This window comes from Colobus angolensis, unplaced genomic scaffold, assembly GCF_000951035.1.
Source record: "Colobus angolensis palliatus isolate OR3802 unplaced genomic scaffold, Cang.pa_1.0 Scaffold78, whole genome shotgun sequence".
NCBI classification, from domain to species: Eukaryota; Metazoa; Chordata; class Mammalia; order Primates; family Cercopithecidae; genus Colobus; species Colobus angolensis.
This window is the reverse complement of record NW_012121598.1, coordinates 4,509,815-4,530,754: the sequence shown is the minus strand read 5'-3', so window position 1 is coordinate 4,530,754 and position 20,940 is coordinate 4,509,815. Positions and strand designations below refer to the sequence as shown.

Genomic DNA, 20,940 nt, shown 5'->3' with positions numbered 1-20,940 from the left:
GCACTCCAGTCCGGGCCACAGAGCAAGACTCCGCCTCAAAAAAAAAAAAAAAAAAAGATGTCCTTGTTTTTTAAGTTAGCTGTTAAAAACAGTATGCATTTTGAGAATGATTCCTGGCCCATTTTGTTGCTACTTCTGCTTTTCTCTGTCCTTTCATTACACTTTAATTGCATGCTACGTTTACAGTATTTAGGTACCTTTGTAAGTGGACAAGTCATTTCTACATGAATATGGGGAGAATAAGAAAAAAAGGGAAAGAAATTTCATTTCAATATGTGATGTGGTAGAGATCAAATTTATTTTTCCTAAAGAATTAACACTTGCCTTATTTCTTTTTATTCAATGATTCATCTTTTCTTAATGATTAGGAATGTCACATTTGCTAAATGGTAAACTCATTAATATTTGCATGAAACTATAAATTATGTTACTCTTCCCTAATGATTGGTATACCTAATTTTCTGTCCATACCATATTATTTCAATCATTATTGTTTTATAGATTTTAATATCTGACAGTATAATTCTTCTATCATAACTTTTTTCACTACTTCCTGCATATTGTACCTATACTAAATTTTTTAATTTGCACTTTAGAATAAGTTTGGCCTGTTCCCCTCCCCACCAATCAATCATGTATAGATTGTTTAGAATTATATTTAATATTTATAAGTTATTTGGAGGAGAACTTATACCTTCATAATATTTATTCTATACATTCAGAAATATCATATGTATCTTTAGTTTATAATGTTCTGGATCTAGGTCCTAAACATTTCTTAAATAATTTCTTCCTACATATTTCATATATTTTAAAATTAGGAATGAAATTTTAAAATATTTTATTGTCTAACTGGTCAACTGCTGACATTTATAACAGCCATAAATTTTTGTGTATTTGTAATTTGTGACTAAACTCTCCTATTTAACAACGCTTATTAAAATGATTATCTTGTATTTGCTTGGAAGACCATAATACCTGTAAAAACAAAAAAAAATTACTGTTGTCTTCCTCATTCTAATATTTACACCTCCTGTTTATTTTTATTGGCTTACTGAATTGGTTGGGATTTACAGAGCAGTGTTAAATAACAGTTGTGATGGTGGAAATATCTACTAAAATTTCAGCTATCAGCAAATACAATGTACCTTATAAATATCACTGAAGCAAGTAAAGAGTTAATATTTTAGGTAACAAAAAATACTTTTTACATGAGAAGAAATAGAAAGGTAGCTATTACTTCTCATGGATGTCACCAAGGAACCATGTTTCTTATGTCTTCCTGCTTCAGCATCCTTAGTATGTAACTTTTATATTGTCACAGGATAGTTGCTGTATCTCCTGGCATTCTAGCCACACAGGAAAAAGGAGAAAAGATAGCAGGCATATAGTAAACCTTTCCTTTATCAGGTTTTGCCTTTTTATTTAGGAAATAAAACCTTCCCCAGGGGTGATATGATTTGGATGTGTGTCCCCTCCATATCTCATATTGAGATATAATCCCCAGTGTTGGAAATGGGCCTAGAGGGAGGAGGTATTTGGACCAGGAGGCAGGGGCAGATCCCTCATGAATGGCTTACCACCATCCCCTTGGTGATGAGTGAGCTCTTGCTCTGAGTTCATGTGAGATCAGTTGTTCAGTTGTTGTAAAATGCATGACACCGCCCCTCCCCCTTGCTCTTGCTTTGTTTCTCACCAGATGATACATGGGCTCCTCCTTTGCCTTTTACCTTGATTGTAAGCTCCCTGAGGCATGCACCTGAAGCAGATGCTGGCACCATGTTTCTTGTACATCCCGCAGTACCATGATCCAATTAAACATATTTTCTCTATTAGTTACCCAGCCTTCGGTATTTCTTTACAGCAATTCAAGAATGGACTAACACAAGGGGCTTCTGCCTACGTTTCATTGGCCACAGCTGTGTTACAAGGGCCAATTAAATCAAATCAAGTCAAATTCAGAGAAGTTAAGTAACTCAAGTGTTTAGCTTGAGTAGAAAAAAGGAAAGAGAAAAGGACTTTGAAGTGGATGTTAAATGAGCCAATTTACATAACTACCATAGAAAGAATCCAAACTTTGTCCCTGATTTTAATGGAATGCCTCAAATTATTCTGCATTTAAGTAATATTTTGAATTTTAGTTTCAAGATATATATTCTTTAGCATGTTAGAGACATCACATTCTTTTATGGGTTTGCTTAGTGTTTCATTTGGAATGAATATTACATTTTATTAAATATATATTTTTTAATCAATGCAAAACTCCTTCTGCTTGAGAAAAGCAGAGGGAAAGGTAAAGAGGACTTTGTCTTCACCTTAGGTACCAGGAAAGCAATGGCAGGGCAGAGCACCACATGGGCTTTTGGGGTCCTTGATTCTAGGATTTGACTCTTGGACAGCATTTCTGGACCTGCCCTTGGACAGAGGGGAGCACACCACCATGAAGGGTGAGACCCAAGGCAGGCAGCATTCACCACAAGCTGACTGAAGAGCCTGTGGGCCTTCAGGGAACTTAGGTAGTAGTCTGGCAGTACTTCTCATGGCCTTGGGTGTCAGTGACTATGGGGTGAGACTCCTCTGCCTTTGGAAAGGGGAAGAAAGAGAGATCCTGTGGTTTGAGTGCCAGCTCAGCTGCAATACAGTAGAACACCAGTTAGACTTCTAGGGTTTTTGACACTAGTTCCTAACTCCTGGATGGCACCTCTGGACCCACCCAGGGCCTGGGGTACCTCAACACCCTGAAGGGAAGGAAGTAGGCCTGGATGGCTTTGCCACCAGCTGATTGTAAAGCCCTGGGACCTTGAGCAGACATAGGCAGTAGCCAGGAAGTGGTTACAGCCAGCCTTGAGCAAGACCCAGTGCTGTGCTGGCTTCAGGTCTGACCCAGTACAGTCATAGTGGTGGTGGCCACAGTGGTGCATGTGTCACTCCAGCTCCAGCTTCAGGTGGCTTAGAATGGAGAAAGAAACCCTGTTTGTTTGGGAGAAAGTAAGGGGTGAGAAAAGAGTCTCTACCTTGTAATCCAGAGGATTCTGCTGGATTATGTCAAAAATCATCAAAATACAAATAAATAAAATTAGAAATGAAAAAGGAAGCAATAAAACTGATACCACAGAAATTCAAAGGATCATTAGGGGCTACTGTGAGCAAATATATGGCAATACATTGGAAAGTCTAGAATAAATGAACAAATTTCTAGACACATACAACCTACGAAGATTGAACCATAAATAAATCCAAAACCTCAACAGATGAATAACAAATATTGAGATCAAAGTCCTAACAAAAAGCCTCCTGGTAAAGAAGAGCCCAGGATCTCATGGCTGAATTCTAGCAAACATTTAAAGAAGAACTAACACCTATCCTACTCAAAATCAAAAACCAGAGAAGGAGGGAATACTTCCAAATTTACTCTACAAGGCCAGTATTACCCTGATACCAAAACCAGATAGAAACACATCAAAAAAAGAAAACCAATATCTCTGATTAATATTGATGTGAAAACCCCGAAAAAAACACTAGCAAACAATAATTAGAAATTCAACAATACATTAGAAAGATTATTCATCAGATCCAAGTGGGATTTATTCCAGGGATGCAAGGATGGTTCAACATATGCAAATTGATCAATGTAATACATTATATTAACAAAATGAAAGATAAAAACCATATGATCATTTCAATTGATGCTGAAAAAGCATTTGATAAAGTTTAACATCCCTTCATGATAAAAAACTCTCAAAAAACTGGGAATAGCAGGAACATACCTCAACATAATAAAAGCCATATGCAACAGACCCACATCTAGTATTATATGAGTGAGGAAAAACTAAAAGCTCTAAGATCTAGAGCATGACAAGGATGCCCACTTTCACCTCTATTATTCAACATAGTACTGGAAGTCCTGGCTAGAGCAATCAGACAAGAGAAAGAAATAAAGGGCACCCAAGTAAAGCTTCAGGATACAAAATCAACCTACAAAAATCAGTAGCATATCTATATGCCAACAGTGAACAATCTGAATAAGAAATTTTAAAAGTAACCCATTTACAGTAGCCACACATAAAATTAAATACCTAGGAATTATCAAAGAAGTAAAAGAACTCTATAATGAAAACTATAAAACACTGATGAAATAAATTGAAGAGGACACCAAAAAAATAGAAATATTGGAAAAATATTCAATGTTCACAGATTGGAATAATCAATATTGTTAACATGTTCATACTAACCAAAGCAATCTACAGATTCAATGTTATCCCTATCAAAATACCAATGACATTCTTTACAGAAATAGAAAAAAAAATCCTAAAAGAATACCAAGAAAAACCAAAGCAAAAAGAGCAAAACTAGAGGAATGACATTACCTGACTTCTAATTATACTACAGAACTACAGTAACCAAAACAGCATGGTACTGGCATAAAAACAGACACACAGACCAATGGAACAGAATGTAGAACCCAGAAACAAACCCATACACCTACAGTGAACTCATTTTTAACAAAAGTGCCAAGAACATACATTAGGGAAAAGACAGTCTCTTCAAAAGTGATGCTGAGAAAACTAGATCTCCATATTCAGAAGACTGAAACTATACCACTATCTCTTGTCATATACAAAATGAAATCAGAATGAAATAAAGACTTAAATCTGAGACCTCAAACTACAAAACTACTTCAAGAAAACATCAGGGAAACTCTCCAGGACATTGGTCTGGGCAACAATTTTTTGAGCAATACCCCACAAGCACAGGCAATCAAAGGCAACATTGACAGATGTGATCACATCAAGTTAAAAAGCTTCTGCACAGGAAAAGATACAATCAACAAAGTCAAGAGACAACCCACAGAATGTCAGAAAATATTTGCAAACTACTCATCGGACGAGGGATTAATAACCAGGATATATAAGGAGCTCAAGTAACTCTATGGGAAAAGAATTGAATAATCTAGTCAAAAAATGAGCAAAAGACTTGAATAGACATTTCTCAAAAGAAGACACACAAATGGCAAACAGGTATATGAAAAAGTGCTCAACATTATTGATCATCAGAGAAATGCAAATCAAAACTACAAGATACCATCTCACCCTACTTAAAATGGTTTATATCCAAAAGACAGGCAATAATAGGTGAGGATATGGAGAAAAGGGAACCCTCATACACTGTTTGTGGAAACATAAATTAGTACAGCCACTATGGAGAACAGTTGGGAGGTTCCTCAAAAAACTAAAAATTGAGCTACAATATAATTGAGTAATCTTACTGCTGGATATATACCCCCAAAAGAAAGGAAATCAGTATATCAAAGAAATATCTGCACTCTTGTATGGTGCAGCACTGTTTACAATAGCCAAGATTTGAAAGCAACCTAAATGTCCATCAATAGATGAAAGAATAAGAAAATGTGGTATATATACACAATGGAGTACTATTCAGCCATAAAAAGAGTGAGGTCCAGGCATTTGCAACAACATGGAAATCAGTATATCAAAGAAATATCTGCACTCTTGTATGGTGCAGCACTGTTTACAATAGCCAAGATTTGAAAGCAACCTAAATGTCCATCAATAGATGAAAGAATAAGAAAATGTGGTATATATACACAATGGAGTACTATTCAGCCATAAAAAGAGTGAGGTCCAGGCATTTGCAACAACATGGAAGAAACTGGGGGTCATTATTTTAAGTGAAATAAGCCAGGCACAGAAAGACAAATCAATGTACAAAATTCAGTGACATTTCTATATACCAGTAACATTCAAGCTGAGAACCAAATCAAGAATGCAATCTCATTTACAATAGTCACATACAAAAAATAAAATACCTAGGAATACATCTAACCAAAGAGGTGCAAGATCTCTAGAAAGAAAACTACAAAACACTGCAGAAAGAAATCGTATGTTACACAAACAAGTGGAAAAACTTCCCATGCTCATGTATTGGAAGAATTGATAATGTTAAAATGGCCATACTTCCCAAAGCAATTTACAGATAAAACACTATTCCTATCAAATTACCAGTGTTATTATTTTTTATATCATATATGTTGTCTTTCATACTATTTGTCTAATGATTCTAGTTTTTCTGTAATCATTTAGCTTTTATTGCAGTTTTAATTATTCTTTCCTACACTGAAGCACAGAATGTGCTGAGCATATCAAATATGTAAACACCCCATGAATGCTATTGCTAATAATTTAGATTTTGCTCATTAAATGAGATCAAAAGAAATAATAGAGAACAGTCCTACTGTGAAGAGTAGCATATGAAACCATGAGGATTGCAGACAAGTTTAAAAGAAAAATGTGGTACATGATAGAAATTATCCGGGAAAAAAAAAGTTGAATATTTGCCTTTCACACAAAGTATTGCAAATTTTCCTGGCCTTCTCTTTTAGGAGACATTTTTAGATATGGAACTGTGGAAACATGGTTTCAACGAGGAATGCATCACTAATAACTTCACACAATTACTAATACAAAGGAGGAACACATCAATAATAAGTTCAAACAATCACTGATACAAAGATGGTTAAGAATTTTTATGACAGTACCAGTCAAGACTGTCAAGATTTGGTTATAAAATAAAGATAGTCTCAATTCCTTCTAATTTTGTTATTCTCAATAAGCAGAGTTTGTACTGCACATACAATTAAATTAGTCTCAATTTTATATCATTCTAAAAGTTCTTGTGTAGATAAATGTACGTATCATGGGAAAAGTAATTTATCAGATGGTGTGCTCTAAGATTTGCCTCTGAACCCATTTAGTGGTGGATTTTTAAAATATGTTTTTCATTCTACAGGAAAGATTTTTAAATGGGTCAATAAGTTTCTTCACCAGCACCTTTGATCAAATCTTAAGCTTAAAAGCTACTCTTTAATAAAACATATGTAATGTTTGACTCCACAGAGCCTTAGTTCATAAATAGATCAGTTTCTTATTCAGATACTTTTCACTTTAGTTCTTATAAAAAAACAATAGAAATACTTAGAAACTAATAACTTGTGTCTTGCATCTATAACTTGCCTGAGCAGTGATTTGGTCCTTAGAGATACAAATATAATTCATAGTAAGAAATAATGGGTAAAAGTAACTCCAAAAATGCCAAAATAAAGCAATAATAACATGGCACCTTCCTTGGGAACCAAATGTGATATGAATCACTAATTTATTATAACATAAAAATCTTCATGTTCTTGGATATACTAAATTTGGTGCAAAGTTAGTGAAACATAAGGATGCTAGTGATCTACATATGCATACACTTCATAGTTAACAAAGTATATGGATAAACACTCAGACTGTTTAATCTTTTTGTGAAGTTATTTACAATTATGTGTATTATGTTAACATAACATTACTAGGAGAAGCAATTCTAATGTAGAGCATTGTGAAGGTCCTTAATCTTTCAGTTTGCCAATTTGAACCATGAATTTCACACAGAGAGGTGGGAGGATGGATCTGTAAGTAGGTACGTAGAGAGATATAACTCATTTGAGGTTTAATATCTATACAAATCAGTGAGTGGGCCTACAGATGATCAGATTGAAAGGACTTGGAAGTATGCATATAAAGATCTGAAACAGGCAGAGAAGCATGATCAGAAAATACACACAATAAGACATTAAGAATATATTCATGAGGCCAGGCACGGTGGCGCACACCTGTAATCCCAGCACTTTGGGAAGCCAAGGTAGGAGGATCATTTGAGGTCAGGAGTTCAAGAACAGCCTGACCAACATAGTCAACCCAGTTTCTACCAAAAATAGTAAAAATCAGCTGGCCATAGTGGTGAATGCCTGTAATCTCAGTACTCAGGAGGCTGAGGCAGGAGAATCACTTAAACCTGGGAGGCGGAGCCTAGATGGAGCCACTGCACTCCAGCCTGGGCAACAGAGCCAGACTAGGTCTCAAAAACTCATGAATATGCAATACTTTATTTGAAATACTCATCATTTTCCTATATTATTGGACAAAATTGCATTAACATTTTATTTTTTATTTGCTCAGATCACATACATTTTGCCTAATGGATACCTATATTTTCTCTTTATTTCTCCTGGCATTTCTTTTCTACCCCTCTCTCCAAGGTACATTCCAACTCTTGAGCTTCTAAAATTATTATTACTGTGCTATTTTGGTGCATTCTATAGTTCTTATTTATGAGGGTTATTGGATTCCTTCCTAGACTTCGTTAGAACAACTAAAAATCTCGGAAATTCTGACCGTTTACAGGATTTAAAAGTCGACTGTAAAATTATATCAGGCTTAGGTCTCAGGTATTCTCTTTGTAAAATGACTCGGAAAGATCTGATCTTGAAGTATTCTAGCCTCAAAAATTCTTGCTTTGATACCAACTATCTATAAAGTAGAGCTTTTATCTGGTGTAGTTGGTTAATGGAAAAAACAGTTACCCAAATCAGGAATCATGGAAAATGATACTTGCGTCTCTTACCATTTTAACTTAAAACAAGTTAAATATTGCATCATTTGTCTGTCTTTTAATGCAGGTATAAGGCCTTTTCTTGAATTATCTTGCATTTCAATACTAGATTAAAAGTCTCTGAGAGTAGTTCTGATTTTAATTACATACATTGTAAAGTATATCTATCAGCAATACTTTTTCTGTTTCTATAGTCAATTATTGTATTAATATTTGTGGCCTACACTTGACCTTTCTTTAATTTTTCTAAGATATGTGAGTTATTTGCATTTCAGAAAGACTATTAGAATAAAAACTGCAAAAGTGGATAGCAATAACCATACTTACTTACATGTCTCCCTTTTAGAGGGGATAACACCTCAAAAATAAATAGGGGATAATTATGGAAATAAAACTTTCCCAGTGCAAGTGGAGGAAGACTGGAACATTTTTTCACGAGTGAAATTTCTGGAGACTTAGTTAGAACAGTGAAGACATATTTTATCATAGTTTTATCAGATAGAATCATTTTGGGATTTTCAGGTAATATTCCCAAGCTTTCAGAGATGCTGAGAACAGAAGAGGCACTAAAACTATAATTAAGGGGAATATTAATATTTTTCCCTAAAACTAATCAATGGGTTAGAGGAAAAAAAGCTAATAAATACAGGCATTTTAATGTTATTGATTAGTCATTATATCTAGATGAGTTTCTTTGCAATTTTTGACTCTTTTTTGTGCTTAAATTGCTTTGCTTTACTATTTTGCCATTGCCATTACTCTCAGCTTAGATATTTTACCTCATATTAATGTATACTACTATCTGTTAAACAGCAATTCCACAATTAAGCTCAGGTGATCTGAAAAGTAAACTTTTTATTGTGTGTACAGTGAACATGAAAAAGAGGTTCTTTTATTTTTAATTATACTGGTTCGTAGAAGACTAGAAATTAAGTAATATCATATATATTAAGTATTATATATATACTTAAGAATTTTCAAAATTGAGCAAGTTTGGAAGAAAAAAATACGGTTTATTACTTTTCTTGCCCATTCTAATTCTAAATCTAGTATTTTTTCTACTCAAAATGTTTAAATGTAAGTTCCTTGCTAACCAATTCTTTTAATCCCTGGTAGACATAAATGCTTACCTGCCTTTCCTATTTGAAGCTAATGCCTAATATTTCCTAGTGTCTAATGTCAAAAATCAACCAAGTAACTTTCTGTAACTCTTAAGAGGTTTGTCATCAATGTTATAATCACTAGATCTGATTAGGCTACCCAGTAACTGATAATCAGTCCAGAGTCTAGAACAAACCTCTCAGATCACCTTTTTTCTCTGATGTTAAGATACACTTAATACCTAGCTTGTGCTTTTGGGCTGATTGACATGCCCGATTAAATCACATGGCTCTCTTTTCCTTTAAGAAGTGGCAGGATTCCCTCTGTACCCTCATGCATATTCATGCAGGTTGAAAGGAAAGGTCACCAAGTCTTTTCTTATCTGGGTGTATTGTCAGAATATAGAAAAACAGGACTCTGACAGGCAGAGGCCCAAGTTGCTCATTGCATCTAATTAGAGGGTCATCACTCTGGACTTAGAAGCAAAAGACCTAGATTTGTATCCTCTCCTTCTACTACTTAGTAAATAGTAGCTTAAACAAGTCATAGAATTGTACTTTAGTCTTCTCAACTGTAAATTATGGAAAATGTTTCTTAGCTCACTGAATGGTTTGCGAAAATGACATAATGTAAATAAGTGAATTTTATAAACTCTAAAACCCTATTGAGTAAAAATACGAAATGTAATATTTATTTCCTCTTTGGGACAAGTTATAACAATGTCTTTACACTCTTTATCCATGTTTGCCCTTCTCCGCGTTTAGGGTGCATCGTTAAAAGGCGAAAGAGGTATCATGCTTTTTCTGTGAAGGAAAAAAATACCAGAATTTTTAAAAGTATTTTATTTTCTGTTTTAGCTATCGACTTCAATATTATAAAGATTCTAAACAACCCAAGAGCACATGCGTTGCCCATATCCAAGGAGGAATCAGGATTATCAAGACTAGCAACAAAGGTTTGGAGTATAATAATTATGAAAAAATTTCTAATTTGTTTAATTTGCAATTTGTGCTGCACACAGGCAATACTGGTTATTACATTCTTAACATATATTTTAGAAAAGAATTTAATGGTCAAAAGAGATTTGTTTGAAAGTTTAATCTTAATATTAAAAAGTTTTATTTTCTTCTGAAAATATCCCCATCTCTAATGAAAAATATCATAATATTTATCTTTTTTCCTCACAACATGTCTTGTCACTGTTTCTCCTTTGGTTGACATACAAAGGCTCCATCTGGTGTTTGCACATGAATATGATCTCAATAAGCAGCAAAGTTGCAGGGAAATCTTCAAAGGAGTATCAACAATAGTTGACCTGTCCTTACTTCTTAAGCCATGGTCCTAGAATAATTGATCACATGTAGATACTGTTACTCTTGAGTCTTGAGTGCTTAGTTTCTCGACATTCTTGAAGGTGCCTTGCAAGTAGAGATTTCATGGACTCACCACCATGTGTTGCCTTAGCCAAAATTTGATGAGATTATTGACCTGAAATTCTGAATTTGATATCTTAATCTGTTAGACAATTAAGTTTTAAGTTGGTCATAGTTTTTATTGCTAAAATGTTGTCTACATCATCTTATCAAGTCTGATAAGATAATTTATTTAAAATTAAAAATTATGCCTATATAAAAAACACTTTCTGAAAGTCAGTATTTATGTTTTTCCCAGTATTTAATAACCCAAGCTTAATAAAATATCTTCCTACTTTATTCTGACCTTCACGGTGAGGCTAAGGATGGTTTTCAGGCACTTCAGATACTAACTGGTGACGTATAGAAGTCAATTTTGAATCAATAACAATGTCACACCATTTCCTTTGGGGCAATATTGCCAGTTTAGAAATCAGAGATAAGTAATAGAAATTATATATCTGATCTTCACCAAACACCAAAAATGGTCTCTCGAACTTTGTTTGGTAATTAACACATGGGTTTGCAACAGATTAAACAACCTTTTTCAGAGGATGCTGTTAACAGATAGACATTGGAAATACATCTTTAGTAGTAACAGCACATTGCTGCATTTTTTGCCCTTTCCCATTGTACTAATCAGCTTGGACTGCCATAACAAAATACCATGGACTGGGTAGCTTAAACAACAGAAATTCATTTCTCATAGTTCTGGAGGATGGGAAATCCAAGATCAAGGAGCCAGCCAATTTGGTTTTCTGGTGAAGCCTCTCTTTCTGTCTTGCAGACGGCCTCTTCCTTGTTGTGTCCTCATAGGGCAGAGAGAATGAGCTCTGTCTCTTCTTCTTATAAGGACTCCAATCCCATCATTGACAACCTCATCTAAACCTAATTATGACGAGCTCTGAAATAATACTGCTTGAGCAATGGCCAAACTATAAGTATTTCTTCTGGAGGGAAAAGACTCTGAAGGCCACAATAACTGTTTTCAAATATGTAGAGAGCTACTGTAGGAAAGCAGAATTAGAGTTTTTCTGTGTGGCTCCAAAAAAAGTATAACTTTTGCCAATAAATAAGCGAAAGATACAGGGATATAGATTTCAGCTCAACATGAAAAGTTTTCCAGACACCAAAGTTGTCCAAATGCTAAATGGGTGCCTGTGGGTTTCCAGTCCCTGAAAGTAACATTGGGTATGAGCATTGGCAGAACACATATTCAAGCCTCAAAAATCAGTGTTTAGCTTTCTATTCATTGTAGCAATTATCCTTCAATAAATTAACCGAGAAATTAGGCACCCAAATCACCCCTTGGACTTTCTATTTCATCCTTTATGATCATTCTTAAGTTTATGGAGTTGCTTGATTCTTTGATTTTAGGGCTAGGTTGACTTGACAATAAAAGTCTTGCTTCATGGAATCTTAAAGTGCTCTGACAAATTTCTGCTATTATCTTTCGTGGGATGAATGGAAACATTAAGATTTCTGTTCATTGGTTTGGCTATTTGGAGTGTCTCTAGCACGAGGTTTTTGGTCAACTTGCGGCATTTTGCTTTAAAAACCAGAACACCAGGCCAGGTGCGGTGGCTCACGCCTGTAATCCCAGCACTTCAGGAGGCCCAGGCAGGTGGATTGCGAGGTCAGGAGATGGAGACCATCCTGGCTAACACGGTGAAAACCCATCTCTACTAAAAATACAAAAAAAAATTAGCCAGGCATGGTGGCGGGCGTCTGCAGTACTAGCTACTTGGGAGGCTGAGGCAGAAGAATGGCATGAACCCGGGAGGCAGAGCTTGCAGTTAGCCAAGATCGCGCCACTGCACTCCAGCCTGGGTGCCTGGGTGACAGAGCAAGACTCCATCGAAAAAAAAAAAAAAAAAAAAAACCAGATTTGCATTTAATACCTATTTGCCTCTTACCTGGCTGAACTACTCTTAAAAACCATGAATTCTTATAGAGGAAGAAAGGCTGCAAACCAAACTGCGATTTTCTTAATAACTGATAACTGCAGAAAAATAACAGAAATGTCTCTTTCTAGAATTTTAGTAAGATGGAATGTTTATCTTATAGTACCCAAGAAAGAAACAGGAAGGGCATTGCAAAACATCTATCGAGACAGGCAAACTTTTTAAAAATCTAAACTGAGCTTGGGCTAGTTTTGCATACATTTTGAAAATCGAGCTATATATAACCCATTGTGAATTATGGGAGCTTAAAATGAAGGAGTGATTTACATCAGAGAAAACATGTCTGATACTGACATTAACTTTTTCCTGGCAAAGAATTGCTATTGATTATGATAGTCCCATTATTTGAAATGATTCTGTAGCTGCTAGGAATTCTGAAACATATTTTTTGCAAAAACCTATAGAATAAAAAAGTGACCATAAGCAAAAGAAATTCAAGAGAACTGTATGTATCAATAAAAGCAAATGAAAACAAAATTTTATTTCCCCACAGGAAGTGTAATCAATAAAAAAATCTCATAATGGTATTACAAAGATTGAGGAAAACTTAAAATATTAGTAGTTGCCATACTGACATTTCTCCCATAAGAAGGGAATAATAGAATCTTAGAGTAATTATATTTATGGTTGTTGTATTCTTGACACAGGATTTTTGGTCAACAGGTTTTTTTGTTTTTTTTGTTTTTTTTCCCATCAGCACCTTGATGCTATCCTACTGCCTTCTGGTCTGTTTTGTTATGATAAGAAGTTCGTTATTAATCTTATTAAAGTTCCCCTATATATGAATTGCTTTCTCTTGCTGCTTTTGAGATTTTTCTCCTTGTCTTTATTTTTTAAAACTTTGTCTAGGATGTGCTAGGTGTAAATTTATTCTACTTAGAGATTGCTGAACTTCTTGCATGGGTTTTTCATAAATTTTGAAAATTCAGACCATCATTTCTTCAGATATTTTTCCTATGCCTTTTCCTGACTTTGTTCATTTTCTTCATTTTGTTTTTTTTTTTCTGTTCTTAAGACTGAATAATGTCTATTGCCTATATACAAGCCTGATAAATCAAAAGGGTAGAAGAGCCTTACTGCACATACTTATAGACTCTTACTTTGGTAAATTCCTCTAATTAAGAAGATGCTTTCTGGAATTTCCTTTATTTTAATATATCAAATTGTAACTTCATGCTAAATATGAAGTTATATTTTATTCACACTTTTTTAGAAACATAAAAGTAATCATCATCTTGATTCTTTTCTTCCTCTTACAGTCGCACTATAGCAGTACTGGTCCAGAGTTTAATCGTGTTCTCTTCAATTGTGGAGGTCAGAGTCCATTGATTTTATATTATCTTAAGATGCATGAGCTGGCTGGTATTTCCAAAGCACCTAAGAAAACCGAGATTAAACTCACTAAGATATTCCAGGAACCATATCCTTTTTAAAGCTTTGCTTTAATATGATGTTTCAAAAATAATATTCAAAACGTTTCACTGAATGTCTCAACTGAGAAAAAAAATTGAATGCATGTTTTATCAATGCTTCTCTTTAGTATTAATATTAACTTATGCTTAAAACTTTTGGCTAAACTATCTTCTTTTTTAGATCTAATGCTATGATTTTGCATGTAAGGAAAATAAAACAAACATTAACCTAAAGAACTTTTAAAACTGGTATACTTGGTTCTCTGATAAAAGGCTATATTTGCAACTTTACTGTTCAGTGACTGGTTTCAAACATTTTTCAGAATTATGAGGCATGGGCTTCTAGCCTTCTCCAGAGAGAGTTTTAGGCATGTTTTAGCTGTGGAATTCTTTGCTCCACTGAAAATTTATCAGAACAATTTTTACACATAAAAAAATTTATTTTTATGTGTAAAATAAAAAATAAGTAAAAATCGGAGCTCTTTGGTTGAAGCAGGGGTAGGGCCCAGAGTTCTGTTTTTTACAGTCCTGTCTATCTTCAGTATAACTTTTCTTGGCCCAGTCCTCATTAAGGACTCAGGTGAACCCCAAAGGAATTAGAACACTAGCCACGAAATTGGAGTGTGGGCTGCTGTGGCGGCCCCTGCAGCAGCGGCGATCCCAACCTAGCCCGTCCGCCCGCGCCTGTCCGGTCCGGTCCAGTCCGGCCACGGAGGCAGCGCAGTGGCGGGACTCCGAGCCTATCCCGCCTAGTGAGCCGCGCCGCGCCACCCCACCCGGCACCCACCAGTCCGATGGGGCCGCAGCGGCGGCTGTCCCCTGCTGAGGCCGCCCTGCTCTGGGGCTTCCTGCTCCCCCTGCCAGCCGCTCAGGAAGCAGTCTTGCATGCGTCTGGAAATGGCACATCCAAGGACTACTGCATGCTTTATAACCCCCATTGGTCAGCTCTTCCAAATACCCTAGAAAATGCAACTTACATTAGGTTGATGAATCTGACTTCCACACCACTATGCAACCTTTCTGATGTTCCTCTTATTGGCGTAAATTAGAACAAAGCAGTTGTGGTGCAATGGGGAAGCTGACGTTTTCTTGAAAACACTGGAATTGAACAGAAAAGAGGTGCTGAAGCAATGTTAGTTGTCAATAACAGTATCCTATTTCCTACCTCAGGTAACAGATCTGAATTTCCTGATGTGAAAATACTGATTGCATTTATAAGCCACAAAGACTTTAAAGATATGAAGCAGACTCTAGGAAATAACATTACTGTGAAAAATGTATTCTCCATCGTGGCCTAACTTTGATTATACTATGGTGGTTATTTTTGTAATTGTTGTGTTCACTGTGGCATTAGGTGGGTACTGGAGTGGACTAGTTGAATTGGAAACTTGAAAGCAGTGACAACTGAAGATAGAGAAATGAGGAAAAAAAAGGAAGAATATCTAACTTTTATCCTCTTACAGTTCTAATATTTGTGGTCATCTGCTGTGTTATGATGGTCTTTATTTCTTCTACAAATGGTTAGTTTATGTTATGATAGCAATTTTCTGCATAGCATCAGCAATGAGTCTGTACAACTCTCTTGCAGCACTAATTCATAAGACACCATATGGACAATGCACGATTGTGTGTTGTGGCAAAAGCATGGACATGAGACTTATTTTTCTCTCTGGACTATGAATAGCAATAGTTATTGTTTGGGCTGTGTTTTGAAATGAAGACAGGTGGGCTTGGATTTTACAAGATATCTTGGGGATTGCTTTCTGTCTGAATTTAATTAAAACACTGAAGTTGCCCAGCTTCAAGTCATTTGTGATACTTCTAGGCCTTCTCCTCCTCTATGATGTATTTTTTGTTTTCATAACACCATTCATCACAAAGAATGGTGAGAGTAGCATGGTTGAACTTGCAGCTGGAATTTTTGGAAATACTGAAACATTGCCAGTAGTCATCAGAGTACCAAAGTTGATCTGTTTCTCAGTAATGAGTGTGTGCATCATGCCTGTTTCAATATTGGGTTTTGGAGACAGTAGAGGCCTGTTGATTGCCTACTGCAGAGGAGTTGATGTTCACACTGGTTCTTCTTACACAGACTATGTTTCCTCTGTGGCAGCCTATGCTATTGGCATGATACTTACATTTGTTGTTCTGGTGCTGATGAAAAAGGGGCAACCTGCTCTCCTCTATTTAGTACCTTGCACGCTTACTACTGCCTCAGTTGTTGCCTGGAAACGTAAAGAAATGAAAAAGTTCTGGAAAGGTAACAGCTATCTGATGATGGACCATCTGGATTATGCAACAAATGATGTCTGGTGAACAGATTGTCCTGCGATAATATTACGTGGAACTGCTATAATGTGTTAGTGATTTTCTACAAATAGACTTTGACTTTTTAAATTGATTTTTGAATTGACAATCTGAAAGTCTTCAATGATATGTTTGCAAATACATATTTTTATGAGCTGGTACTGACAGTTACATCATGTTAAAGTTGTGCCTTCAAATTAAATAAAAGGACATGGTATGTGTAGTTTCCAAGATGTTTTACATACAGTATATTTTTCTAAAAAGAAAAACAAACAAACAAACAAACAAAAACATGCTTTGACCCACCCCTATACTTTTTTACTGAAATGTTTCTTCCAACTGTAATGGTAGATAAAAGTATTACTATCAAAGTGAGTTTCTGAATGGGTTTTACTGTAAAGAATTATGCAAACTTTATCTGCTTTATAGACATAACTGTTTAAGACCACGCAAGAAGGCGGTTCAACAGTGAAAATTTGGACCTTATATCACTGCAGAGGTTAGAAATGTATAGTTTTGGAATAAATATAAGTGCATATTTTTGTAGTATGTTTTTTTAAAACTCCCTTCATAAACTTGAGAACTGAAATTACTTCAGACTGCATGTGTATTATATTAAGAACATTTTTTCAGGTGTACAGAAACATAATATGTAGAACTAGTCACTAAAAGGAGACAGAAACTGAAATCTAGTGGTCTGCTGGCTGTTTTTTTGAAAATGTAGCTTAAATTTCAGTATTAACATTCAGTTTCACTTTGGTATTTCTGATCTTTGAAATTTGGTTCTGTTGATGTTAAGCTTTGATTTTTCAAAATTATTTTTCTTAAGAAATTATGTATTAATACATATGACTTATTGTTGAGTACAACATTCCTAATAGTATCCCACATTCCCCCACCCCCACCCTTTATCTTTTTTTGCTTCCTGATTCCCACCCCTTACCCCATAGGTAGTGGCTGTGGCTGTTAATCTTGGTGGAGGATGTACAAAGTGTGGTTCAGAGAAAAGAATTGGCAACAACAGCAAGAGACTTGGTGTTAGTCTCGGTTTAATTACAATACAAGGAAGAGCTGAGTAATTTGCCACAGCTCAAGACACTTGTATCTCAGCCTTCTCATCTGCAAAATTAAGTAGGTTAGACCAGCTAATCACTCTGGTACCTTCCAACTTGAAAAATTTTTTCTCTTCGTTCTTTGGTAAATTTCAGATGTGGCTTGAACATTCTCCTGGGAGTCAGAGGTCAAATTATCTTTCCATTTTCTTTTATTTTATCTAAGAAGTTCCCAAATGACAAGTAATAACAAAGGCAGCAGGATTTTTCATTTCTCTGTAAATAATGTATAAAATATGTGAATAGATCTATATCTTTCATCTAAAGCCAGTTCAACTTATTAAAAAAATAAACTTAATCCTTTTAAAATGGATCAGACCTTTGATATTTGAACTAAATTTTGTATTAGAGACGTTTTTTAATACTTTTTCTTTTTTTTATTATTCTTGTACTTTAAGTTCTAGGGTACATGTGCACAACGTACAGGTTTGTTACATACGTATACATGTGCCATGTTGGTGTGCTGCACTCATTAACTCGTCACTTACAATAGGTACATCTCCTAATGCTATCCCTCCCTTCTATCCCTTCCCACAATAGGACCCGGTGTGTGATGTTCCCCTTCCTGTGTCCAAGTGATCTCATTGTTTATTTCCCACTTATGAGTGAGAACATGCGGTATTTAGCTTTCTGTTCTTGCGATAGTTTGCTGAGAATGATGGTTTCCCCCAGCTGCATCCATGTCCCCACAAAGGACACGAACTCATCCTTTTTTTATGGCTGCATAGTATTCCATGGTGTATATGTGCCACATTTTCTTAATCCAGTCTGTCACTAATGGACATTTGGATTGATTCCAAGTCTTTGCTATTGTGAATAGTGCTGCAATAAACATACATGTGCATGTGTCTTTATAGCAGCATGATTTATAATCCTTTGGGTATATCCCCAGTAATGGGATGGCTGGGTCAAATGGTATTTCTAGTTCTAGATCCTTGAGGAATTGCCACACTGTTTTCCACAATGGTTGAACTAGTTTACGGTCCTACCAACAGTGTAAAAGTGTTCCTATTTGTCCACATCCTCTCCAGCACCTGTTGTTTCCTGATTTTTTAATGATTGCCATTCTAACTGGTGTGAGATGGTATCTGATTGTGGTTTTGACTTGCATTTCTCTGATGGCCAGTGATGATGAGCATTTTTTCATGTGCCTGTTGGCTGTATGAATGTCTTCTTTTGAGAAGTGTCTGTTCATATCCTTTGCCTACTTTTTGGTGGGGTTGTTTGTTTTTTTCTTGTAAATTTGATTGAGTTCTTTGTAGGTTCTGGATATTAGCCCTTTGTCAGATGAGTAGATTGCAAAAATTTTCTCCCATTCTGTAGGTTGCCTGTTCACTCTGATGGTAGTTTCTTTTGCTGTGCAGAAGCTCTTTAGTTTAATTAGACCCCATTTGTCAATTTTGGCTTTTGTTGCCGTTGCTTTTGGTGTTTTAGACATGAAGTCCTTGCCCATGCTTATGTCCTGAATGGTATTACCTAGGTTTTCTTCTAGGGTTTTTATGGTTTTAGGTCTAACATTTAAGTCTCTAATCCATCTTGAATTAATTTTCATATAAGGAGTAAGGAAAGGATACAGTATCAGCTTTCTACTTATTGTATTAGAGACTTTTAAACAATTGTTCGCTTTTGCTGAATAAATTACAAACAGAGAAGCTCCACTGACCATCAGTCCCTCTGCTTAATGAGGTCAGGGGTCCTTTTGTTTATGGCAAATGACTTATCTGACATTAATTTTGACTTAATTTTGACTTATCTGACTTAATTTTGCCTTCATTGTATCAAGTTTGAATTTTTTCCAAGAAATCTGATTTATTTGGCAGACTCTGAGAGAGAGAACACATTAAGTGCCATTTTAAAACTCTAACTATATTTTCATTTATAATATTAATAAGGTATTTGCCAAAATACAGTTTTTTTTATCTGTAGCTTCATCGCAGCTTTATGATATTTAAAAGCCTCAATCACATTTTATAAAGAATGTTAAATAAAATGATTGGGTTTTTTTTTTTTTTTACTACATTGAAATAAGATAATTTGTCAAAATATTTGGTTTCACATGACTGGAGTAGTAATTAATATTTTAACTTCATTATTTAGATTTCGTTCCTCAATAGCATAGTTATGGTACATCCAGAAATCTGAAGTCTGAGTTATTTGATACAAATTCTACTTTATCCAACCATTAGTTATTACGGAGGTAAAATCTTGTTCTAATTTGCTATTAAAATCTTATTGGTTAAATAGAAATAAGAAAAAGTGTAATTACTCAAGTTTCTTTATCCTCAATGTCAACTTTATATTGTAATTAAATGTATAGCAACCAAGCTGACAATAGTGATTAAAAAATTAAAGTACAGAAATATTTTATTTGGGGAGTCAAAATGAACAAAGGATAGGGGAGATGAAAATTTGATTTAAAAAGCTGTAATCTCTTCCTCTCTTGCTCTCTTACCACCAGTAACTTTAAGGGTAAGAGAAGCTGTTTTTTCCCCTACACATGTCTTTAAAATAATGATACACTGTATTTATTAATTTTCAATGCAAAAAAATGTTCTTAGTTGGAAAGTCCCTATGAACAGTTTTGTGGCTTATCAACAGAAATCACAATCTCAAATTGTAATGTAGATTACTTTTACCTCAGTTTAGTTCAGCAAAAATAAATGTGAGGTTTGCTCGGAAAAGCCTTGATAGTCTAATACATTATAATTATATTTTCCTCTAGCTTGTAAATGTTTTTTAGATTAGCAATTCCTTGTTATTAGAGTCTGCAATTTATGTCTCTTTTAAAGAAAGAGAATTTTAACTCATCTGCTATTGTCATTCATATATTTTACTTACATGTCCAAAGAGATTTTAGTGAATTGATAAATTTATAGTAAATACAAATGAGCTTTCCAGTTTTCCTTGCTCTTTCAATTTATGCTTTAGTATAAGCAAAAATTATTATTTTTACGTTTTTAAAAATTTTCGTGGATACATAGTAGGTGTATGTATTTATGGGGTGCATGAGATGTTTTGATACAGGCATGCAATGTCAAATAAGCACATCGTGGAGAATGGGATATCCATTCCCTCAAGCATTTATCCTTAGAGTTACAGACATATTTTACATTTGACTAAAAAATATTTGAACTAATTTATTTAAGCTTGAGCTCTAAAATTTCAGCCTGATCTTAACCAATAA

At 35.0% G+C, this 20,940-nt stretch overlaps 2 protein-coding genes and 1 pseudogene across 4 annotated transcripts in view; 2 read left to right on the top strand and 1 right to left on the bottom strand.

The window, feature by feature from the left end:
- FAM227B (family with sequence similarity 227, member B) overlaps positions 1–20,940 on the top strand; it is a 293,298-nt gene that overhangs the window by 235,424 nt on the left and 36,934 nt on the right. For both annotated transcript variants that reach the window (XM_011928590.1, XM_011928592.1), the window contains 2 exons: positions 10,407–10,504; positions 14,185–14,345. In XM_011928590.1, the coding sequence (XP_011783980.1) occupies positions 10,407–10,504; positions 14,185–14,345 (259 nt within the window). The remainder of the gene's footprint in view (positions 1–10,406; positions 10,505–14,184; positions 14,346–20,940) is intronic.
- GALK2 (galactokinase 2) overlaps positions 13,933–20,940 on the bottom strand; it is a 231,304-nt gene continuing 224,296 nt past the window's right edge. The window contains exon 11 of the mRNA XM_011928594.1: positions 13,933–14,302. Within this exon, the coding sequence (XP_011783984.1) occupies positions 14,262–14,302 (41 nt within the window). The 3' untranslated portion in view covers positions 13,933–14,261. The remainder of the gene's footprint in view (positions 14,303–20,940) is intronic.
- Positions 14,971–16,653, top strand: LOC105502242 (annotated as a pseudogene). Its single transcript, XR_001000308.1, has one exon. The product of XR_001000308.1 is annotated as a signal peptide peptidase-like 2A pseudogene (transcript).